The sequence below is a fragment of the Rousettus aegyptiacus genome, unplaced genomic scaffold (genome assembly GCF_014176215.1).
Source record: "Rousettus aegyptiacus isolate mRouAeg1 unplaced genomic scaffold, mRouAeg1.p scaffold_m13_p_18, whole genome shotgun sequence".
NCBI lineage: Eukaryota > Metazoa > Chordata > Mammalia > Chiroptera > Pteropodidae > Rousettus > Rousettus aegyptiacus.
Genome location: NW_023416293.1, coordinates 15,349,101 through 15,369,456, shown reverse-complemented (window position 1 = coordinate 15,369,456; position 20,356 = coordinate 15,349,101). Strand labels below are relative to the sequence as shown.

At 60.6% G+C, this 20,356-nt stretch overlaps 1 protein-coding gene across 3 annotated transcripts; it reads right to left on the bottom strand.

Moving 5' to 3' along the window:
* Positions 1-240: 240 nt before the first annotated feature.
* On the bottom strand, positions 241-20,273 carry RAB4A (RAB4A, member RAS oncogene family). Of its 3 annotated transcripts, XM_016163429.2 has the most exons (8): positions 20,051-20,273; positions 14,532-14,612; positions 13,189-13,303; positions 8,803-8,865; positions 7,537-7,691; positions 6,325-6,420; positions 3,260-3,395; positions 241-1,702 (listed from the first exon to the last, which is right to left on the bottom strand). In XM_016163429.2, the coding sequence occupies exons 1-7, from the start codon at positions 20,079-20,081 to the stop codon at positions 3,280-3,282; spliced, it is 657 nt and encodes a 218-aa protein (XP_016018915.1). In that variant the 5' UTR covers positions 20,082-20,273; the 3' UTR covers positions 241-1,702; positions 3,260-3,279. The 3 variants fall into 3 exon arrangements, with proteins under 3 accessions (XP_016018915.1, XP_036091440.1, XP_016018916.1); XM_036235547.1 differs by lacking the exon at positions 6,325-6,420; XM_016163430.2 differs by lacking the exon at positions 14,532-14,612.
* Positions 20,274-20,356: the final 83 nt, after the last annotated feature.

The following is a 20,356-nucleotide window of genomic DNA, read 5'->3' as shown; positions in this document are numbered from 1 at the left end:
ACGGCGTGACGTGGCCCCCGACCGCGGCGTGGCGGCCCACAGCCCCGCAGCGCGCGCCTCCGGGCGTCGCGGGGCCCTCGGATTCGCGCCCAGGCGGCCTGGACGTGCGCCTGGCCCCCGACGTGCGCGTGCGTGCGTGCGTGCGTGCGCGTGCGTGTGCGCGCAGGGCCGGCAGGCCACGCCCCCAGCCCGCGCGGCCCGACCTCGCCCCCCAGCGGCCGTCAGAAAGAGCCCTCACGCTCCGGTCCTCCAGCAGCTTTTATTGGTCAAAGAAGGTGGAATTTATACGCAGTACTTAGGGTTTCGTTACAGGCCCGTTTACAAACCAGCTTAGCATCCGTCTTATTCAGAGTCTCCCTTTTGAACAAACGGGAGCGCGCAGCGGGCGTGGCCCCGGCGGGTGCAGAGCTGCTCCGAGGGCGCCGCCCGCAGAACCATCGCAGACGGGGCCCCCCCCAGTCCCAGGAGCGCCCCGCGCCCGCGTCTGAGCCCCCGCTTCGCGTTCTCACGTTGCAAATAAAACACGCGATGCTTTTAAAAGCAAATTAAAGTGACTGAAGCGGACACAGACCGATGTTTTTTTCGAGTTCCTTCTCAGGGCTTGTGCCGCTTGTGCTCCGTCGAGGAAGATAAAGCGAGAACAAAGACCCGGCAGCTTCTGACGCGACGTTCGCCCCCGGGCCGCCACTGCGTACTGTGGAAGAACTCGGCAAGGGGAGGCCAGCGATGCTTTTTAAACTTTCAGCCTTAAATAGGCTGCATTTCAATTTTAAAGAAAAGTTCAATTTACATATTTTTTTGGATTGACATTTTAAACTATTGGAACGAGTCTCTGCAGTCCAGCAGATGTTACGGGTCAGTCGACCTCCTGTGAATTCCGGCTGTGCCGAGGCATCGAGTCTCCTGCAAAAACGCCACGGAACGTCTCGCGCGACCCTTCCACATTAACATGATTCAGTGGGTTTAAAATGAACAGAAACAATAACGGGCGTAAAAGGAGGCAGTGATGCTGCGCTGGCAACTCCCACCACGGCGGTTCCTGCCGGGGCCCCGGGTCTGTCGCCTGGGACGTCTGGCCGAAGGTGCCGGGGCCCCAGCGCTGACCACGGGGCCCCAAACTGCAGGCCCTCAGGCCAGGCCTCCTGAGCTTTGTCGGATGACGATGCTTTAAAATCAACAGCGAGCCGCGCAGTGTACAGTTCACGGGAAACCTCCGTTTTTTTATTTCGTTCTGGTGCATAACGACCGACCCGGTACTTCGCGTGGGTCACACCCCTGGTAGTTCACGTGGGAACTGCAGGAGACTGCGCTGGCCGTCGAGGCCAGTCTCCAGACATCAGATCACAAGTACAATCCATGTGCGACATAACCGACATGACGACAAAAGCCTTGGTTCGCGTGATTAAAAAAATGAAGCGTGAGACTCACGTAGCGCGACACTGTCTTACACGTCAGGGGCCATGCTAGCTCGCCGCACGGCTGCGGTTTGTGCCGGAGGCGAAGGGAGAATGCGGAACGGTTTTCACGCGCGCAGCTCCCGGGCCTGGCCGCAGGATCAGGGGACGCGGTCTGCAGCGCCGAGGCCACCAGCGGGCGGAGCGCCGCAGCCACTTTTCTCGTCTGCACGAAGCAGAAAAGGGTGGTGGCAAGAAACCTTCTTCAAGCTCCAACGACTGTGTCCCAAATACCACGGTCCAAACACCTAACAGCACGAAGAACAATTTGGAAACACGCATCGTCAGATGTACAAACACACATGGCTTGCAGTCCCATGGGAATCAGCGACCGCTGAAACCTGTGCCAGGCTGACTTACACCCATGGGGCACTGTGGTAAACGGGGAAAAGAGAGGAAGCTTTCAAGAGTTAAAGCCTTCATTTGCAGGTTTTATAAGCGAGTCTTCCCTTTTAGCAACAGGCACATCCATTTGCCCTTGAACTAAGTAAGACTCCTCTCTACCTAGGCCGAACTCTAGTAATTTTCCTGCAGCGCCTGATATGATCACGTGATTCTTCTGCAGCCTGTTCACGTGACGGACGACATTGACTGACCAGAGCTGAGCCAGCCTTGAACACCTGGGATAAATCTCACTTCTCACACACTGTCAGATTTGGTTTGCTACTATGTGTCTGAGGATTTGTGCATCCATGTTTATGAGAGATACCGGTCTGCACTTTTCTCGTAATGACTGGTTTTGGAATTAGGGTGATACTGGCTTCATAGAATAAGTTAGGAAGCTTCCTTCTGCTTCTGTCCTGTGAGAGAGATCGTAGGAAACTAGTGTAAGTTCTTCCTTAAATGTTTGGTAGGATTCACCAGTGAATCCAAAGGTTGTTAATTATGGGTTCAATTTCTTTAATAGATATAGGTCTACTCAAATTGTCTATCTCTTCCTGTATCAGTTTTGACAAATTGTGTCTTCCAAGGGATCACTCCGTTTCCTCTAGGCAATTACGCTGGTGGGCTCACGCCATTCCTTTACCACCCTTTCGACGCCCGCGGGCCCTTCACTTCCAGCAGTCATAATGTGTGTCCTGCTTCCCCGTGTTAGCCTGGCTGGAGGCTTCCTGATTTTATCGATCTTTTCAAAGAGCTGGCTTTGGATTTGCTGATTTCCCTCTACTGATTTCTTGGTTTTATTTTCATTAATTTCTGCTCTAATTCAGAATTATTATTTGTTCTCTTCTGCCTCTTTTGAATCTGACTTGCTCTTTTTTCTAGTTTCTATGGCACACAGGTGGCTGCACCCAGGCTTTTCTTCTTTTCTGATGTGTGTATTCAGTGCTATGAATATGCCTCTACATACTGCATTCGCTGCACCTCCCCCCCCAATTTCAATGTTATATTTTGATTTTCATTTGGTTCAAAATATTTTTAAATTTCCCTTGAGATTTCTTTTTCACCCATGGGTAATTTAGAAGTGGCTGTGTGACCTCCAAGCGTGTGGGGACTTCCCGGCCATCCTTCTGTCTCGGCTTCTAGTTTAATCCAGGGTGGTCGGAGAGCAGGCGTTGTATGTGTGGTCTGTGTTTTTTAATTTGTTTAGGGGTGTTTTATACGCAGAGTGAGGCCTATCTGGGTGAATGCCCCTGTGAGCTTGAGAAGAATGTGTGTTCCACTCTTGGGAACGTTTTCCTTTTAACACGCAGCCACCTCTCCCTTTCCTCGGGTGGTGGCAAACGCAGTTCCCGCCTCTGCAGCAGCGTGTGCGGGACGGCGCTCAGGGCGGGGGCGGCGAGGCTGTGCGGGGGGGGCCCTACCTGCGCGCGCCCCAGCCACGCTAACAGCCGCAGTCCTGCGCGCCGGGGGCCTGGGCGCGACGTGGGGGGCGCAGCTGCCGCAAGGCCGCGTCTCCGTACTGGATGCCGGAGCCCATCCTCTCGGGGTCCAGCTCACCTGGGGAACAAGCAGGTCTTCAGAAAAGGTTTTATGTTTCTGTGCCCCCCCAAAAAAAATATGTTAAGTGAAAAAAAAGTGCAGAACATCGTGTATTTATGCCACCATTCTGAATAAAGAGGAAAAAATATATACATATACGTTTGCTTGCACGGGCATAAAATACCTTTGAAAGAATACGTAAATACTGGCAAGGGGTCCCAGACGGCTAGGCGACCAGGGAGGGGTGGTGGCAGAGGGTGACCTCACTGTGTTCTCTTTTGTATTTTTTGGATTTGGAATTATGTGAATGTGTTATGTATACAAAGGTAAGTTAATTTAAGATTGAACTACGGGAAAACCCGGGTGAGGTGCTCCGCCCCTGGGCGGGCCCGTGGGCGGGGCTTCGGCGAGCGCCTCCCGACTGCTCCGAGTCCCTCCCGGGTTCTCCGCCTGCAATTCCACTTCTGGGGATTTATCCCACACACGTTCACACTCGTGAAGAGATACGTAAAAGGTTACTGACTGCAGCGTAATCTGTGCCAGCAAAATACTGCAACAACCCGACTCTCCAGAGTAGGCTGGATACTGAAACTACGGTAACGCAGACGCGTGAACATCACGCACGACCGGCACGCACAGGGCGGGCAGCCACGCGCACCAGCATGGCGCGAATGTGGGCGTCGCCACGCGCCGATTCCCGACGATCTAAGTGGAAAGCAGGTGCGGCGGAATCTCGCTTCTGGGTGAAAACTGGGCAGGAAGGAATGGTTTTTGAACCTCGTGAATGAACTGCCTACTTGGAAAGTTAAAATTCAGAACTGCTGGGGAAGTCTACCTTACAACCCACTATGTTTTCTCTTAGATGTAATTATGATTTTGATGCTCTCAGAGGAAATGCACCCTGAAAGCCTCACGAGTCAATTCACGTGCACGGGACCCGTGGTGAGGCCTGAGTCACAGGGAACTTACAATGGCAGGCTTTGTGCCAAGTTCAGTAAAAACCATTTTTGTTGTTTAAAATCAAAAACCGCAGAAGGAAGGGGTGGCCCTTTGCTGCTGGGACGCTCACTGCCCAGAGCACCTTCCCTGTCCCCTCCCTCGTCCCTCCCTCGCCTTCCACCCCCTCCCCGCTCGGTGTCTGCGCACGCTAAGATCTCTCCGTCACCAAACCCCTCCTCTGCGCTGGCCTCGGTGCGCTCCGGCCCCAGCCCCACGTCCCAACACGGCCTCTCCTCCGCTCCCAGCCGCCACCGTCCTCTCCCTTCTCAGTGCCGACAGAGGCGACGGCCCCTGCCTGCCGCCCCACCCCCGCCCCCGCCAGCGGCCCACTCAGCTCGACTCTTAGCCCAGAGGCGAGCGGCTGCACTCCACAGCGGACGCCCTCTGCCTGGACCTGGGTGACAGACGCCCACTCCCCCGGTTCCTCCTGCACGGCTCTCAGGTCCCCGCGCCCCGGCTGCAGGTCCCTCCCGCTGCTCGTCCCTCGGTCACTGCTCTGCTCACTCTCGGCTTCAACGAGAAGCTGTTCTAGAGCTTCCACTAGACCCTGCGTTGATGGCTCCCAACATGCCCTGTCTGCCCAGGGGTCCCCAAATCTCACTGGACACGTCATGTGTCACACGGGATCGCCTCCGCTCCCTGGAAGCTTCCTGTCCTCTGGCTTCCTGGTGCCTCCACCAAGCCGCCCGGGGGTGACATCCAGTGAGCCTGGCCCCTCTCCTTCCTGACCCCCCCCCAAACTGCCCTGCCCTAATTAGCGTATGGCGCTCTGCCAGGGTATCGCCCGGCTCCATCTGCACCTCCTCTCTGTCCGCACCCCTAAAGCTCCAAGCGCCTGCTTGCTCGTCTTTCCCTCCGGTTTCTCAGAAACGCCTTCCCTGGCACCCTGGCCTCCAGCCTTGCTCCCCCTCCAGCCAGTACCCGGCACAGCCGCACACATGGCCGCGGCCAGTCCCTGCCCATCACAGTGCTCACTGCCCCGCCCCGCAGTGGTCCTCGATCGCGGATGGACATCAGAACCATCACGAGGGCATTGAGGCGGGCTGGTCCCGGGCCATCGGTGGGACCCAGGACCCTAATTCACGCACCGGTGACCCCAGGCACAGCCAGGGTTGGGACCCAGAAACTCAAGACGAAGCTCCAGGGGCTCGAGGGCGCCCGGCCTCCGCGTGCCTCCCGCCACGCCCCGCTGCAGCCTCTGTCCAGTGCCGTCCACCTCCTGCCTCCCAACTCACGCCGCCCCCTCTGCTGGACTGCCCTCGCCCTCGGCCGGCTCCCCCCTCGTGTGTGGAGGGACAGAGCTCAGCCACCACCTGCCTCGGAAGCCCTCGCCGACAGCGCCTCCACGCCCAGGCTGGGCGGGCTCCCCGCCCTGGGGGACCCTGACCCGTAGTGGCCACACCGCAGTGCCCCCCATCAAGGACGGCCCCTGAGCACCCAGGAGGGCGACGAGGAGCAGGGAGGCCGGCGTTTGCACGGACTGCCAGGGCGGCGAAGTTCCGCACGCAGCTTTGGTAACGCTGAGATAAACATCAGCGCTGGTCAGTGACAGCTGTGGAGGGTTCCGTCAGCTGCCCGAACTGCGGTTGTTTTAAATGTACTTTCCCTGAGGCAACAAGGACGCGATACCGCGACAGACCGCCATGGAGGCGCGGTCCCTTAGCTTCACAGAGCCGCGTCCGCAACAGCCAGGGGCACACGCTGTACCCAACCCCCCGCGCCAGGACACACGGCCGGCCCAGCAGAGGCTGAGACCGTGGGCGAAGGTCCAGTCTGGTCCCCGTCGGGGGCCCTGGAGCCAGCGGCAGGGGGGCGGACCCCCAGGTGGCCGTTGTAGGCTGGCGGGTTAGAGGGGACCACGCTCGCTGACCAGCCGCCCCGAAGCACCGAGAAGCGACACACGGAGCAGGGGGGCCCCGCTGAGCGCGCTCGCCGCCGGCGCCTCTACCTGACTCGATCTTGTTGAGAATCTTCCTCGCGCACTGCACGAAGGCCTCTTCCACGTTCTCCCCCGTCAGCGCGCTGGTTTCCAGAAACATCAGCTCTGAAAGCGACAGCAGACAAGGCAAAGCCGCGTTGACGGCCACCGCCTGACTGGTGACCGCCCTCCCGGGGGAGCAGGCCAGGCGTGACTCTGCCTCTAAACCGCGTTTCCGCGAACATGAATCGATAGACGCTACGCTTTAAACGTGAGGATCCGAAGGGGCCGAGGAGCGAGCCCCCCCTCCGAACGCGTCCCCAGACAGCGTCCCCAGGCAGCCTAGGCGCGGCGCCTCGGGGATGCGTGCGTTCCGACAGCCTCCCGTCCAGGACGGCCCCTGAGCACCCACCGTGACGGCGACCCTGGGACCGCGCTGCGGGCCCGTGCGCATCGGCACCCGCCCAGCAGGAAGGCCAGGCGGGCAGAGCACGGCCTCGCCGGGACCCGAGCCCCCGGAGTCCCCTGAGCGTCGACCCGCGGGCCGGGGGCCTCTACGCGGCCTCTGCGCACACGCGGGGCCTCGTGTCTTCCTCGTGTCTGTGTTCTCGGCGGAAAACCAGTGAACTGGTGAGAACGTTACTTGGCAGTTCTAGAGTCCAACTGAGGATCGACGTGAGGATGTTTCGGTTCTCGACTAGTTCTAGGTCCTGAAGTAACTGGAGGTGTCGGGCACCCGGGGTCTGGGACCTCAGCGGCCACCGACTACGCGCCGGCCGCGCTGTGACGCGGCGCTCGGAGCTTCAGAGGCGGCTGCGCCCGAGTGACTCCAGGGGCAGCGAGACGAAGCCACTGAGCCCGGCCCTTGCGCGGCTGCTCTCCCTGTTTCGATGTCATATTTCACCATCTCGGCTTCAAATTACATGAAAGACGACATCGTCTGATTAGCACCTTAGAGACTGTTATTACCGACTTCACCTAAACTAAGTCCTGCGATCCTCAGAGACGCTGGACTGGGAGGTCACCGCAGGGCATCAAGGCGCCTGCTTGCATCATTACGGGAACTTCCGCGGGCAGAATGCAACACTGTGAAAACACGTTCAGTCAGGCTCGCTTTGCAGCCCACAGCTGGACGTTCCCTGAATAGTGTGACCTTAAAGCCCCAGTAGCCGTTTGAAACAAAAAGCAGCGAAGTTACCCCGAGCCGGCGTTTGGAAAGCGTAACAGGTAAAGGTCACTTGCCGTTTTCTTGAGCGAACCTGGAGGCTTCTAGGAAGGTCACCTCGCGGTCGGCGTCCAGGTCCTTCTTGTTCCCGCACAGGATGACCACGATGCTCTGGCTGGCGAGCATTCGGGCATCTGTCAACCAATTAGTAAGCGCATTGTAGGTTTCTCGGCTGCGTGACACAGAATTGTGAAAACGGTACATGTATTTTATGAAACTAGCAACTCTTTCCACGCACTCACACGTCACACACCGCTCTGACACGTGCGGCGGAGCCACGTGTTCACACCGAGCACACGGCACAGCCACCGCCACCGCCAGGAAAACGAGGGCGTTTGCCCGATCAGGGCGCAAGGGAAACCGGTCCCTTCACGCACCCTGCGGCTGTCCCCTGACCGCCGGCGCTGGGGGGACCTGGCGGCTGGCTGTCGCCACTCGGCAAACCCGCGTCGGACGGGTTCCGTGTGAGGACTCTATGACACAGACCGCCACTAACCCCTTTGCTGTAAGAAACCTGGGGCCCAGGGAGGTGACTAAGTTGCCTGAGGTCACAGAGCAGCCAGCGGCAGAGCTGGGAAGCGACTGCCTCTCAGAGTGACCGTCCGCGGCCCCCGGGCACCCGAGGAGCAGCCTTCTGGCCTGGCGCGCGGCTGCCCAGAGAGCTGGGCCCGGGGTGGCTCAGGCATGCCAGACGCCTCGCGGCAGCACGGGGCGCACGCCAGAGCACCGTCCCCTGGGACCAGCTGCCCCCGAAAGGGCCCAGGGGACCCTGGGCAGTGCTGCGAGCACCGGGGTCAACACCGAGGGGGTTGCTGTGAGGGAGGGAAAGTTCTAGAACCTGCACTGTCCAGCGCAGCAGCCGCTGGCCACACATGGCTCCGGAGCAGCGAGCGGGGTGAGTGAGGGCCTGAACTCTGACCCCGATGGCGACGTGGGGGGGGGGACGCGGGCCGGCACAGACCCGATTCCTGGCGATGGCCGAGCACCTGCGCCCGTTTCTCAACAGGGCACTGGGCGCCTGGCCCGAGGACGTCACACTGCTCGCGACCAGGGCTGGGACTGGGCGCCGGGCCACCCGAGCCCTGGGCAGGGCCTTCCACCTGGCCCGTGTCGGTCGCTTCTCACCGCTGACCGCACGTGAGGTTTCACTCTGTGACCTCGGGGTGGGTCATGGAGCCCGGTTACGACACGCGGGGCTGCTGTCTACGGGGACCCTGACAGACGTCCCCTGACCTGGCCGGTCACCGGGAGGGGCCGGGCGCCCGCTCCGCGAGGGGCGTTACCTGGTGATGTCGTAGACCAGCAGGGCCCCCGCCGCGCCTCTGTAGTAGCTCCTTGTCACGGACCTGGGGGAGGGACACACGTTCAGGGCCGCACCGCCCGCACGGGACCGCCACGCTGCGCGGCCGGCCCAGCGCGGGACAGTGCGGCCTTCAGGGAGGGGACTCCTGGCCTCCACGTACCCTCGCAAGGGGCCTTTCTGTCTGGCCCCACGTCACAGGACAGGAGCGGGGACTGTACGCCGGGACGAGTGTGTGCTCTGGGAACTCGCGGGGCTCCCGGGAAGGGGGCCGCCCCAAAGCCTGCTTCTCCTGGGGCTGGACCAATGCCCGTCCTGCGCCCTGCCTGGCGCCCCGCCTCCCGGGGCCTCGGGCGCAGGCGCGGGCCCCTCGTCACCTCCCTCGCCGTGCGTCCGGGACCCGCGGTGCCACGACCAGGTCTCCCGGCCCCCCCTGCGGCCACCGCGTCACTTCGTCTGTCCCATGTCACCGCAGCGGCCTGAACCGCCTCAGGCATCGTGTCTGGACACAGGACGCCTCTCGGTCCTCGCCCGCTCGCTCGGCCCCTAGGCCAGGTCACTGCTGCCTGTATTGGGGTCCCCAGCGCTGGTCCCTGGTAACGCCCTTGACTCAGATGTTATCTGCGGCTCTGACAGCTGCTGGGGGATCCACTCGTCGCCCCACCGTGTCCCTCTGGCCGCCGAATGAGCACGTCACCTAACAGGACAGAGCTCCAGCTCCCGCCTGCCAGGTCCATCCCTGGGCAGGTGTGGGGGCCGTCCCCGCCACCCACAGCACCAGAAATCATGTGTCCTGGAGCGATGTCCTCGCCGTCTGCACGCCGGGCCCTCGCCCACGCCCCGCCCTCGCCCCGCCCTGTCACCACACCCGCCCTCGCCCACGCCCCGCCCTCGCCCACGCCCCGCCCTCGCCCCCAGCGCCCGTGGCCAGCGTCCCCACCGCCACGCACGTCCCTGCCCCACAGCGCCCGTCAGGCCTTTCTCCGCGAGGCCTCCTGGCTCGCCGTGCTCGGCTGGAGGCCGGGGTCGCCGGCAGGGTCTTCGGTTCCATCTGTGCGGCCCCGCCGGAGGCCCGCGCCGCGCCCGTGGCTGAGGCGGCCCTGGGGAGGTGCTGGGACGGCAGCGGCCCCAGCACTCACTTCTGCACGCCTGGCTCAAGCATCGCTTCCGCGTGGCCCTTCGTGACCTGCACCCCTTACAACCAAACTGCAACAGGGGCGCTGCGCCCCCCAAGCTCCCATGAGTCGCCCAGTGAGCTACTGGGCCCAGGGGAGGGGTCTGCGGGGAGAACTGACGGTGGCCTGGGCCCCCTGGCGACTGGGGGTTCAGGAAGGGGCAGTCGTGTGGGGCTGAGCCCTCAAGCTCCGGGGTCCGACGCTCACCCCGGCAGTTTCGGCACCAAGCTGAACTGCCGGACACAGTTTGGGGAAAACGCCACACATCTGCCGTCAGAGAACAGGAGCCACAGGCACAAGCGGTGTCCACCCTCGGGGACAGCCGTGGGACAAGGAACAAACGGAACACTCGCTCTGACTTCAGCATTTGAAAAGGCAGCTGTTTTCAAATTTACTTCTTGGCTCTTGGACTCCAGGGGCAGGCTGTACGATCGGCAGGCGTGGGGTGAAGACCGGCTGTCCCCCCCACCCCGGGGCGGCACTGCAGTGGGGGTGGGGGACCCCGTATCGGGAGGCAATGCTTCCCTCGGGCTTCGGCAGCATGTCGCTTCCAGAGAAAGGGCGTCTGAGCGTTCTCCCAGCGAACCCCACTGGCGTCCACTTCCTGAGGATTTATTTCAGAATCTACTTCACACTCTACTCTGGCATCCGGCTTCTTATACAAGTTACTCGAGTATACGAATTTAAGCATCTAAGAATATTTTTTTGAAACATTGTTTTCAAAAGTTATTTAAACCAAACACTGGCAAAGCTTTGAGTAACACGCTGCCGGAGGGCTGGACGCGGACCGGCCCCGCCTGCTGCACCTGCCAGCTCCCGCAGGGCACCTCCCCCCCCCCTCCCCCCCGGGAAGCGCGCACGAGGCCGCGACCTCCGCTCGTTTTGCCGTCTGCTTCCCCTGGAGAAGGCGCGTGAAGCAGAGTCACAGACTCAGAGCCGAGCGCCTTCGGCCGACAGAACCTGTATCCCACTCGGGGCGGCGTCACCGCAGGGTGACACGTGGCGACCCCTCCTGTTGCTTCCTGGGTGGCCTCCAGCTCCCTCTTCCGGGCTTTGCCCCCGTGCTGGTGAGGTCCAGCCCCAGAAGCCTCTAAGGACTGTGAGCGCTCACCCCGTCCTGCACATCCGAGGGTGTCTGACTCCGCCACGCGTGGTTGGCAGTCTGGCTGCGTTCAGAATCGAGGGGGCACGGACTTGCACGCGGGGCCTCACTGTCTCCGGCGCACACCAGCTGTCGGCCGCCCCGGAGCGCCCGCGGCCGGTGGCTCGCGCGGGACGGGTCTTCTGCGGCCTTTCCGTCCCTTCGCTTGGTCCTGCGCCAGGTCACGTGGCACACCCTGGCCGGGATTGTCCCGTGCGTCCACTGGCACTGGGCGTGAGGTTGGCCAACACGCGGGACGCCTCTCCGCTCCCCACTCCCGCCCCTGCGACGCCCGCAGTGGGCACCAGAGCTGCAGCCGAGCGCGGGACGCGGCCTTGGGACCCCCCTGTGCCCCTCCGCTCAGGCAGGTCGCGCTCAGAGCGTTCTTTTTACAGTGCGATTCTGTCCTCGTCACCGAGACGTCATCCCTGCTCTTGTTCCCGAGGGCGCTGTAGTTTAGTGTTTTTTCCTGTTCCCTGAAAGTCCCTTCTTCATTCTGGGCTCTTTCATTTTAGAAACGTTCTTCAAGCACCTGCTGGTCCCTGGTCAACCCTTTGAACTAAGACCGAGGACTAAAGTCTCCCGGAAGAAGCGGGTTGGGGTGAGCCTGAGCTCCCTGTCAGATGGCCAGATGGGGCCGGGGCCCCACTGTCAGGGCTCCGGGATTTCGGAGACATTCCCTCGTCTGCAGAGAAGACTCGTTTCTCCTGCCTGAGACACATACACCTGGCTGCGTCGACGAGCAGCAGGTGGGGGCAGTATCACCAGACGCCCCGAACTCCCTTTTCTGTCTCGTCCCATCCTCTGCACACATGCACTGGTACAGGGACAGTGACACCCCCGCCCCCCTCAGAGCTGGTCGCTCCCCGGGTCACCCCATACCCCTCTCCCCAGCCGCAGCCAGAAGGACGCGCCCTGCCCCCCGGCCCCTGCCCCCCAGCACGGCGCTCGAGACAGCGCAGTCTGCTTCCTGTCCTGAACGTCAGCTTCCTATCCTGAACGGTTTTCTTGAAATCTCTTAACCACACTAGGCGCTCCCCACCCCCCTTCCTTTCTAAGCGACCACTATTTCAGTCATGTCACGGTCCTCACGGCGCGTCTGGGGAGAAAGCATGGAAGCATGAGCTGAATCTACCACGTCTGATCGGCGCTTCCAGAAGAAGCGGTGTGGCTGGAAATGCTGCGATATTTTTGAAGCAGTGATTGCTGAACGTGTGAACTCACGCCCCTGGCTCTAACCCGCGCCCCTGGTGTGTGCGCTCACGCCCCTGGCTCTAACCTGCGCCCCTGGCGTGTGCGCTCACGCCCCTGGCTCTAACCTGCGCCCCTGGCGTGTGCGCTCACGCCCCTGGCTCTAACCCGCGCCCCTGGCGTGTGCGCTCACGCCCCTGGCTCTAACCCGCGCCCCTGGCGTGTGCACTCATGCCCCTGGCTGTAACTCAGCGGGACGTGTGCAGCGCAGCCGCCTTTTACGTCACGGAGCTTTGCAGCTGTCTGTTGTTCTGACTGCGTATTCGTTCAAAGAACAGCCACGACGTCCCTCTGCCTCTGCTCTGGCAGTTACGGCGCGCGTGACAGCAGCCTTGTCTGCGGTGACCGGGGTCCACCACCCTGGACACCGCTTTGACCGTGGCGCACGGCGCCGAGCAGGACGCGCTGCGGACTGTCAGGCATCGGAACGCGCTCTGGTCGACAGCAAAATGCAGCACCTAAGGAGACTTTCAAGAATTCGTCCTTTAAAGTAAACGCGGGGAGATTGGTTGCTGGCGCCTGGCCGTGCACCTGACGCCGCGTGGGCGACGCCGCGGCCCCCGGCTCACTGCTCGTCCCCGACCACGCCAGCCTCTAGGGGCACACGGCCGCGTGACACGGGCTTCGCGCGTGTGCTGAAGCACATCCATGCCGTACAAAACCCTCGGCGTGTCCGAAACCCTCCAGAGGAGACGTTTCTAGAATCTGTGTGCAGGGGTGGGGGAAGCTACACGTACTAAGGGAATATAACTGATCATTTCCAATCCGACTTTCAAATACTTTCAGGCGATAGAGAAGCTACCTGAATCGTTCTTGGCCCGCCGTGTCCCATATCTGCAACTTCACGTATTTGCCACCAACGTTTATTATCTTTGAACCAAATTCCACTCCTATCGTATGATTTGAGTCATCTTTGACTGAAAAAGAAACAGAACAAAACAGTGAGTTTTCAGACCTTCAGGAAAGAGGCGTACAGATGTGAGCAGGCGACGCAGGACCGCGGCAGAAGACCGGGGACGGCCCGGTGCGTCTGGCAGCGGGCACGCCGTCCCACACCGCGCACGCGCGGTCCGGTCCGCAGAGCCGCCACGGAGCCCGTCCTCAGCCCCGAGAGCAGGGCGCACGTCTCAAAGCCTGGGCGGGGGCATCTGACGCGGAGACGGGGACCCGCACCGTGGCACACAGGCTCCGGCACGCGCACGCGGGCTCGCACACGGGGGCACACACACGCCGGGACGCACACGGGGGCTCGCACACACCGACAAGAACACGCGGGGACACGCACGCGGGCACGCCCACGCCAGCACACACACGTGGACACGAACACGCGGGCACACAGGCACGCACATGCAGACTCACACACACGGGCACGCACACACAGCACGCACACAGGCACACACACAGGGCACACACATGCGGGGACGCACACATGTGGGCACGCATACACACGCCGGCACACACCAGGCACGCACGCACCAGGCTGCACCGACGGGCACGCACACACTGAGTTGCATGGGGTACCAGCCGCCCAGCGACAGCCTGCAGCTCGGTCCAAGTGCCCCTTCCTCGGCCTTCAAACCTACAGCCTTGCACAAGTCTGGAATGAAGCAGTCAACCACCCTTAGCGAACCAGAGCAAGTCTGCAGCAGAGGACGGTTCTGTGGTTAAAAGGCCTGGGCTGGCGTCGAACCGGCTCCGAGGTGACCCTCCCAAGACACACACCACCTTCTCTGACCCTCTGTTTCTCTACCTGTAAAAAAGGACTGATGACAGTCACTGCCTAAACTATGATACAAGGTCGCCAAGGACCAAACGCTGTTAGTTTCTCCAAAACGCACTCCAAGGGCTTTGGGGCCACTCCCTGTCAGGAAGAGAATTCCTCTGGGGTCCCCCCTCGTTCCCCCTCATCATACTGCATTTTAGTGTCTGGAAATGTGCAGTATGCTTAACCGTTATAAAACTGAAATGTAACTTAATGAAAACTCAGTCATATTACTAAACGTTTAATTACAAGCTTTTAATGTTATCTTCAAATATTTTTAAACTGTAATTTTTCCTGAAAAACATTTGGAAGTTTTACTGTACACAAGCTGAGTGAGAAAGTACTCTTAAACAAGGCATGCTCGGAACATTGATGTCACTTACATTTTTTTTCAATAAACTGATGAAGTAGACAAGACTTGCCAGTTCCTGCATTTCCAATAACCAAGAATTTAAACAAAAAATCTGAAAAACAAAGAGACTATGAAAAATAACTTGAAAACAGGTACTCTAAATGTATTCTTAGACTAAGAGCCTAAAACTTAATGAAATTTAGTTGTTGATATAACGGAAACAAGAAGTAACAATATTTTGTGAAAAGCCACAGGAAACACGCTGACTTGAGCGGGGGCAGAAGAGGTGAGGAGCTGCGCAGTGTGGCGGGCGACTGGCCCTCTGCATGGAGACGGCGGCCGCGGGGACCGGGCAGGGCTGGGGCGCAGAGCGCGATACGGCCTGGTGACCCCCGGAGCAAGGCAGGGCCCCGAGGCCACCAGGCAACAGCACTGGGAGCAGTCGGCAGGGCACAGAGCGTTAGGCTCGCGCGCTCCACAGGGCAAGGCCCGCGGAGCTGGTCGGGCAGGTGCGGCGCGGCGCCCCGGGCAAGTGCTGGCCTGGGGGACACGGAGGCCGAGCCCCGGCCAGGGAGGGGCTCGCGCGAGCGCTCTGGCCCGCGGCCCGGCGCTTTGCCCGAGCCTGGACTGAAGGGCGGTGCAGAGCCGCGAGATCTGCAGCGGACCCCGCAGTGACGGCTCAGGGCTCGAGACAGGACCCGCGGTCTGCTGACGCGTCCACTCCATCAAGCCCCCCACGGCCCGTGGTGCGGACACAGCTCGGCCTGGCTGCTTCCGAGCGGATGCGACGACCGAAACAGGAAGGACTCGCTCGGGCGGGCACAGCCCAGCGCACGGGCAGAGCGAGGGCGCCCCGCAGAGCCGCCTCGCGGCAGGAACGCGCCCCGGACTCCGCGGGCAGGACGTCAAATCCGAGTCCGACGACCGAAAGGCCAGAACTCCACGGAGAGTGGAGGACGCACGGCCGGTCGCCATGGCGCAGAGGACATGCCAACGTTGTGATGGGAGAAGGCGCCCGGCTCGCCTCTCGGGGTCGTGCGGACTCGGGGCAGCCCCGACCCCCGAGGCGCCGGCTGTGGGATGCACCGTGGCCGCAGACGCCGCTTCAGGGTAGGAGGCTCGAGTGGGGTGCCCACCCTCCCCCCGACTTTGCCCTGAGTGGAGAGACTGGCTCGCGTTGAGCACCCAGCGGAGGTCACCGCACGGGAGGGACCGGCGGATGGAGAGCCTGGCAGCGCAGGACGCGGGGCCCACACCGAGCTCGCCCCCCGCTCCGCGGCCGGACCCCACCCTTCTGTCGCCCGCGAGCGGGTCTGGGGCTCGCCGCACAGGCGCTGTGAGGACTGGCGACACGGGGCGCCAAGGGCACCAGGCGAGTTGTCCTGGAGGCCCCCCGACCCAGCCCGCGATGCCGACCGCCTCCAAGCACAAGCCGTTTCCTCGAGGGCGGGCTTCGCGGCACAAGGTGACAGCAGACTGCGGGCTGGCGCCCGCCGCGGGGCCTGGATGCTCCTCCAGGCACACGGTGCCCAGGAACAGCCCCGTGCTCCGGAACACGCACGGGAAAGGGGACGCAGCCGCGGAGACGTCACACCCGGCGCGTGACGCCTTTACACCTGCTCCTCGGCCATCAGACGGCGCGCGCCACGCGGCTTTAACGCGCTTTAACGCGATGCTACGGGCGGAGTCTCCCCCGTCACCGCTGGAGGATGCTCAGATGGAGAGGCGATCCCAAACACGCGCTTTGGTCCTGTGAAGGGACGTGCCGGGCACAGAATCCTGGTTTGTGTACATGTTTATGACGACGTGACTCAAGGTGCCGATATCTGAAAAGTAGGGAAACAGCAACCGAATAGCCTACTTCCATTTGCTCCCCAAAAGTGTCATCACAGTCCAAGTGACTCTGAGAGGCATGTCAGTCTTCAGAACACCAAATATTTTTAGCAGGTTCAAAAGCACAGTGAGAACTAAGACGAAAAGCAAGGACATTGCACGGTAACCTGAGGGACCGGGACTCTGGTCTGCGAGTGTGGGGCGCTGAGGCCCTGCTCCCTGCACCCTCTGCCTCACCGGAGGACGGTGGGCAGGCCGGTCCGTCGCCGACTTTGGCTGAAGTACAGCTGCCTGACGGCCAGAGCAACCTAGAGAAACGTGCCCCAAAGCGCGGGGCAGGTGTGGCCAGTCATCCCAGGGCCCCGCTCCCTGCCACGACTGGAGGCGACACCAGGCTCAGCCTCACCAGTGCACGGCCATCGGTCCGAGGCCGGCACGCGGCCCAGTCAGACGAGGAGGCTGGACTTAATCCCGTGGATGCGTCTTCCTGTGGATGGCAGCTGGGTCCCCAGGTGGCCTCTGTGACTGAGGGAGGGACGACGGGAGCAATTCCGGCCCTCGCTGACCCAGTCGGCGTCGGCATGGACCAGCCCCGAAGCCCCGGCCGTGCCGTGCGGGAAGGCGCACGTCCCATCGCGAACCATGCGGGGTCGGGGTTTCTGCCAGCTGCAGCTGGGAGCGTCCCACCGGATTACGTGACCCAAAGGCTAGTAACCTAGCAGCTATTAAACGGGAATTTCCTGTTAAGCATAACTTTTTCTTACATTTACTTTTGGTCACACAGAGCCAATCACCCAGAAGGCTGTTAAGGAAGCTTGGTTTACCCACGTAAAGGGGGTTCGTTCGACAAGTATTCACTCAGCCACCACCAAATGCCAGGGATCTGGACGCTCAGTGACTGGGTTCAGGTCGCCTGGCACATCTGCCACCGCTACAGGGCTGTCTCCGGGGTCCGCCTCACTCCACGCTGGGCAAGGTCCACCTGGTCAACACGCCGCTCCTCAGGCACAGAGTCCGCTGGGCTGGGGCCTCGCGGCCCACGGCACGATCCAAATGTCGGGGAGCCATGCTCTTGGGGAGCCCGCAGGACCGCTCTCCCCCGGGGTGGGGGGGAGCCAGCTCCGCACCCCCAGCTCCTGCTCATGGGTTGAGACCCAGTGGCTGTGATCAGGGACGAGTCGGCGCCGCGCAAAGTCCCTATGCCCCTGCTCCCCAGAGCGCCGTCCGGTCTGCCTGGCCACCCGAGAGCTGACTGAAGGGCCGGGGACCTGCTGAGGCCCCACGGGCAAGTGCAGCAGGCCAGGGTGCTGTGACGGCCACGGGTCACCGGGCGAGAGGAACGGCGCCACGCCGAGGACGCCCCCTGCGCCGGCACCTTAAAGTGTAACAACCAGGAGAAAGACGCTTTGTTTTTAAGCCCTCATTTTTTTCTGCATGATTAAAAATTTATTTGGAAAGTGATAAACCTCCCTCTAATATATGCCCTTTATCCATAATTTATTAGCATTTTATGAGTATTGTCCGTCCACTCCATATCTGAATACTGCTAGCTGCTGCTTAAGACTTTTTAAACGCCAAAAACGTAGCACAGAAGAGAGAAGAACGGAGACGAAGCCCTTAACTTTTTTTCTAGCACTTTCTGTACCACTTAAACTATTTGGCTCCTTCATGAACATCGTTGCTGGGAACTACCTATTTGATCGGTGAGATTTGTCCCATAAGTCTTGGTATCAGAAATTACTCAAAGCCACTGTGTGATCGCCAAGTCTCAGATGGCTCGAGCTACGTGGAAGCCTCAACCACCTCGAGCAGCTTTAACAATGTCCCGAATCTAATAACATTCGGGAAACTTTCAGTTTATGGCTATTTGGATTGAGGGTTTCAATCTGAAACCTATGTATTCACGATCTCAATTCTAAATTACAATAAAGTACAGTTTCATGTGGCTAGTGGTTTCAGAGCAGCAAAATGTTGACATCACTCCGTCCAGGAAAGCAAAGTGCCCCTTCAGCACGCCACAGAGCCCCCCGCAGGGCCCCGGCAGCCTGGCTCTGGGGCAATTTCATCGTATCTGGGTGGAGCCACAGAGAAACTGAGCCCCAAGTGAAAGCAGCTTAAACGTTAGGCAAACACTCCCTTACCAGCTGCCCGAGGGGCAGCGTCCAGGAGGAAGGCTGTGCAAACCGGTGATGATAACGGAAAGTGACAGCTGAGTACTTGGCTTGGGGTGATTTTAATTTTAGGTTGAGCCCTGTAAGTAGCCACTAGCTCTTTCTAAAACTAATTTTCTATTAGTTTTCTCTGTTAAAGAAAAAGATTAAATTCACTTGGTAAAAAGTAAAAACATATTTGGGAAGTACTATGAAATAAAATACTAATGGTCAAAGCCTTATGATCAGAATTTAATCAGTTACTGTGATGCTCAAAAGTTTAATGAACTGGCTGGTGGGGGGGGGCTGCATTTTATCAAGGTTACGTTTCATATGAGACAAATGAAGCGTGAACGCTCTATCTCCTGAGCTCATCCAGTCATTTCTACTAACTCGCAGCCCCACTAGGTGCTCCTGTTGGGACTCTTTGCTCCTCCCCTGTGCTCCTTATTCAGGTTAAAGAAAAAAAGTGTAGGGTAGAAAATAAATAAAAGCAAGAGTATAACCAAAAGTTGCTAGAGAACTGTATTTTCTTTATGGAATCTGGCTGGCGCTCTCAGGAGAGAAACAGACCATACGCGTGTGATGTCCTGGACGGGGCATCTGCAGCTCTGACAACGACAGTTCTTAGGAAGCCACGGATGTCCTGGAGGAGCTCCGAAGCCTTCTAGGAACAGATGTCCTGCCCCCAGTGTCCGAGGAGTGGCTGATCATGGAGCAAATGCAACGAGAACCCACCCCCCTTGGGAGAAAGGGCAGAGCCGTCCACAAGGCCCTCTGTGCCTCACCTCACCCTGTCCCAGGGGCTGTGGGGCCTCAACCAGGGGCTGGAACTGCATCTCCCCGGCAGCCTGGGCGTGGCGTCCCCTGGTCCTGTCTGGGCCGGGTTTTTTCCTAACACTTTCATGGACCATAGGCTACAGCTGGTCCATTAGTGGCGTAACTAACTGGATGAAGGAAACCGGATTAATCCCCAGTAGACTGTCCGCTCCAGGAGACTTGCGCTGAGCCTGCAGTGTGTGCCCCAGCTGGGGCTCATCTGCCCTTGCACACACGTGTGCACGCCGACTTGCTGGAGGGAAAGGTGCAGCGTGTTGGCACAGAGACAAGGCTGGTCTGCTTCGAGGAGCACACTGGACTCTGAGCCTCTCGCTTTCTGTTTATGTTTACCATGAGGACTAAAGCCCAAACAAATGGTTCATGAATCCGCGAGGTTTCCGTTTATTAAAATATATATATATATCTCCTGGCACCTGCAAAGTGGGTGCGGATCGGGGAAACGGAGTTAAACGCAGGCTCTGCCCCAAGGTGCCCACAGTCTGCACACGACGCGCCCGCCCAGCCAGCGAAGCTCGAGCGGGGTCCGGGGCCACACGCCCGACGCAGGCGAAGCCCAGCCCGCCCCGGGCCTCGCGGGCACAAAGCCGCAGACGGAGCCGGCCGGCCCCGCCTCCCGAACCCCGAGATCAGACTCCCCGGAGCACGCGCAGGGGCGGGCGCGGGGACAGGGCCCCGGGAACCCGAGGAGCAGATGGCCTGGGCGGGGACCCCCGGCCGCGCCCCGTACCGTAGGTTTCGGACATGGCCGTCTGCGACATCTCGGGGCGGCGCTGCCTCTCGCGGGTCCCCGCGCAGCTCCGGCCTGGCCGGCGGGAGGAATGGCGGTGTGTCCCGGGGTCGCCCGCGGCGTCGGGTAGGGAATGGCGAGGGGCGGGATCCGGAGCACAGAGGGGTCCGCGGTCCCCGCGGAAACCGCCCGCCACCCCTCGGCTGCGGCCCCGCCGGACTGGCGGCTCCGCGCATGCGCGCCGCGCCCGGCCCCGCCCCGCCCCGGACGCGCGTGCGCGCACGGCCGGGGGCGGGGCCGGAGCTG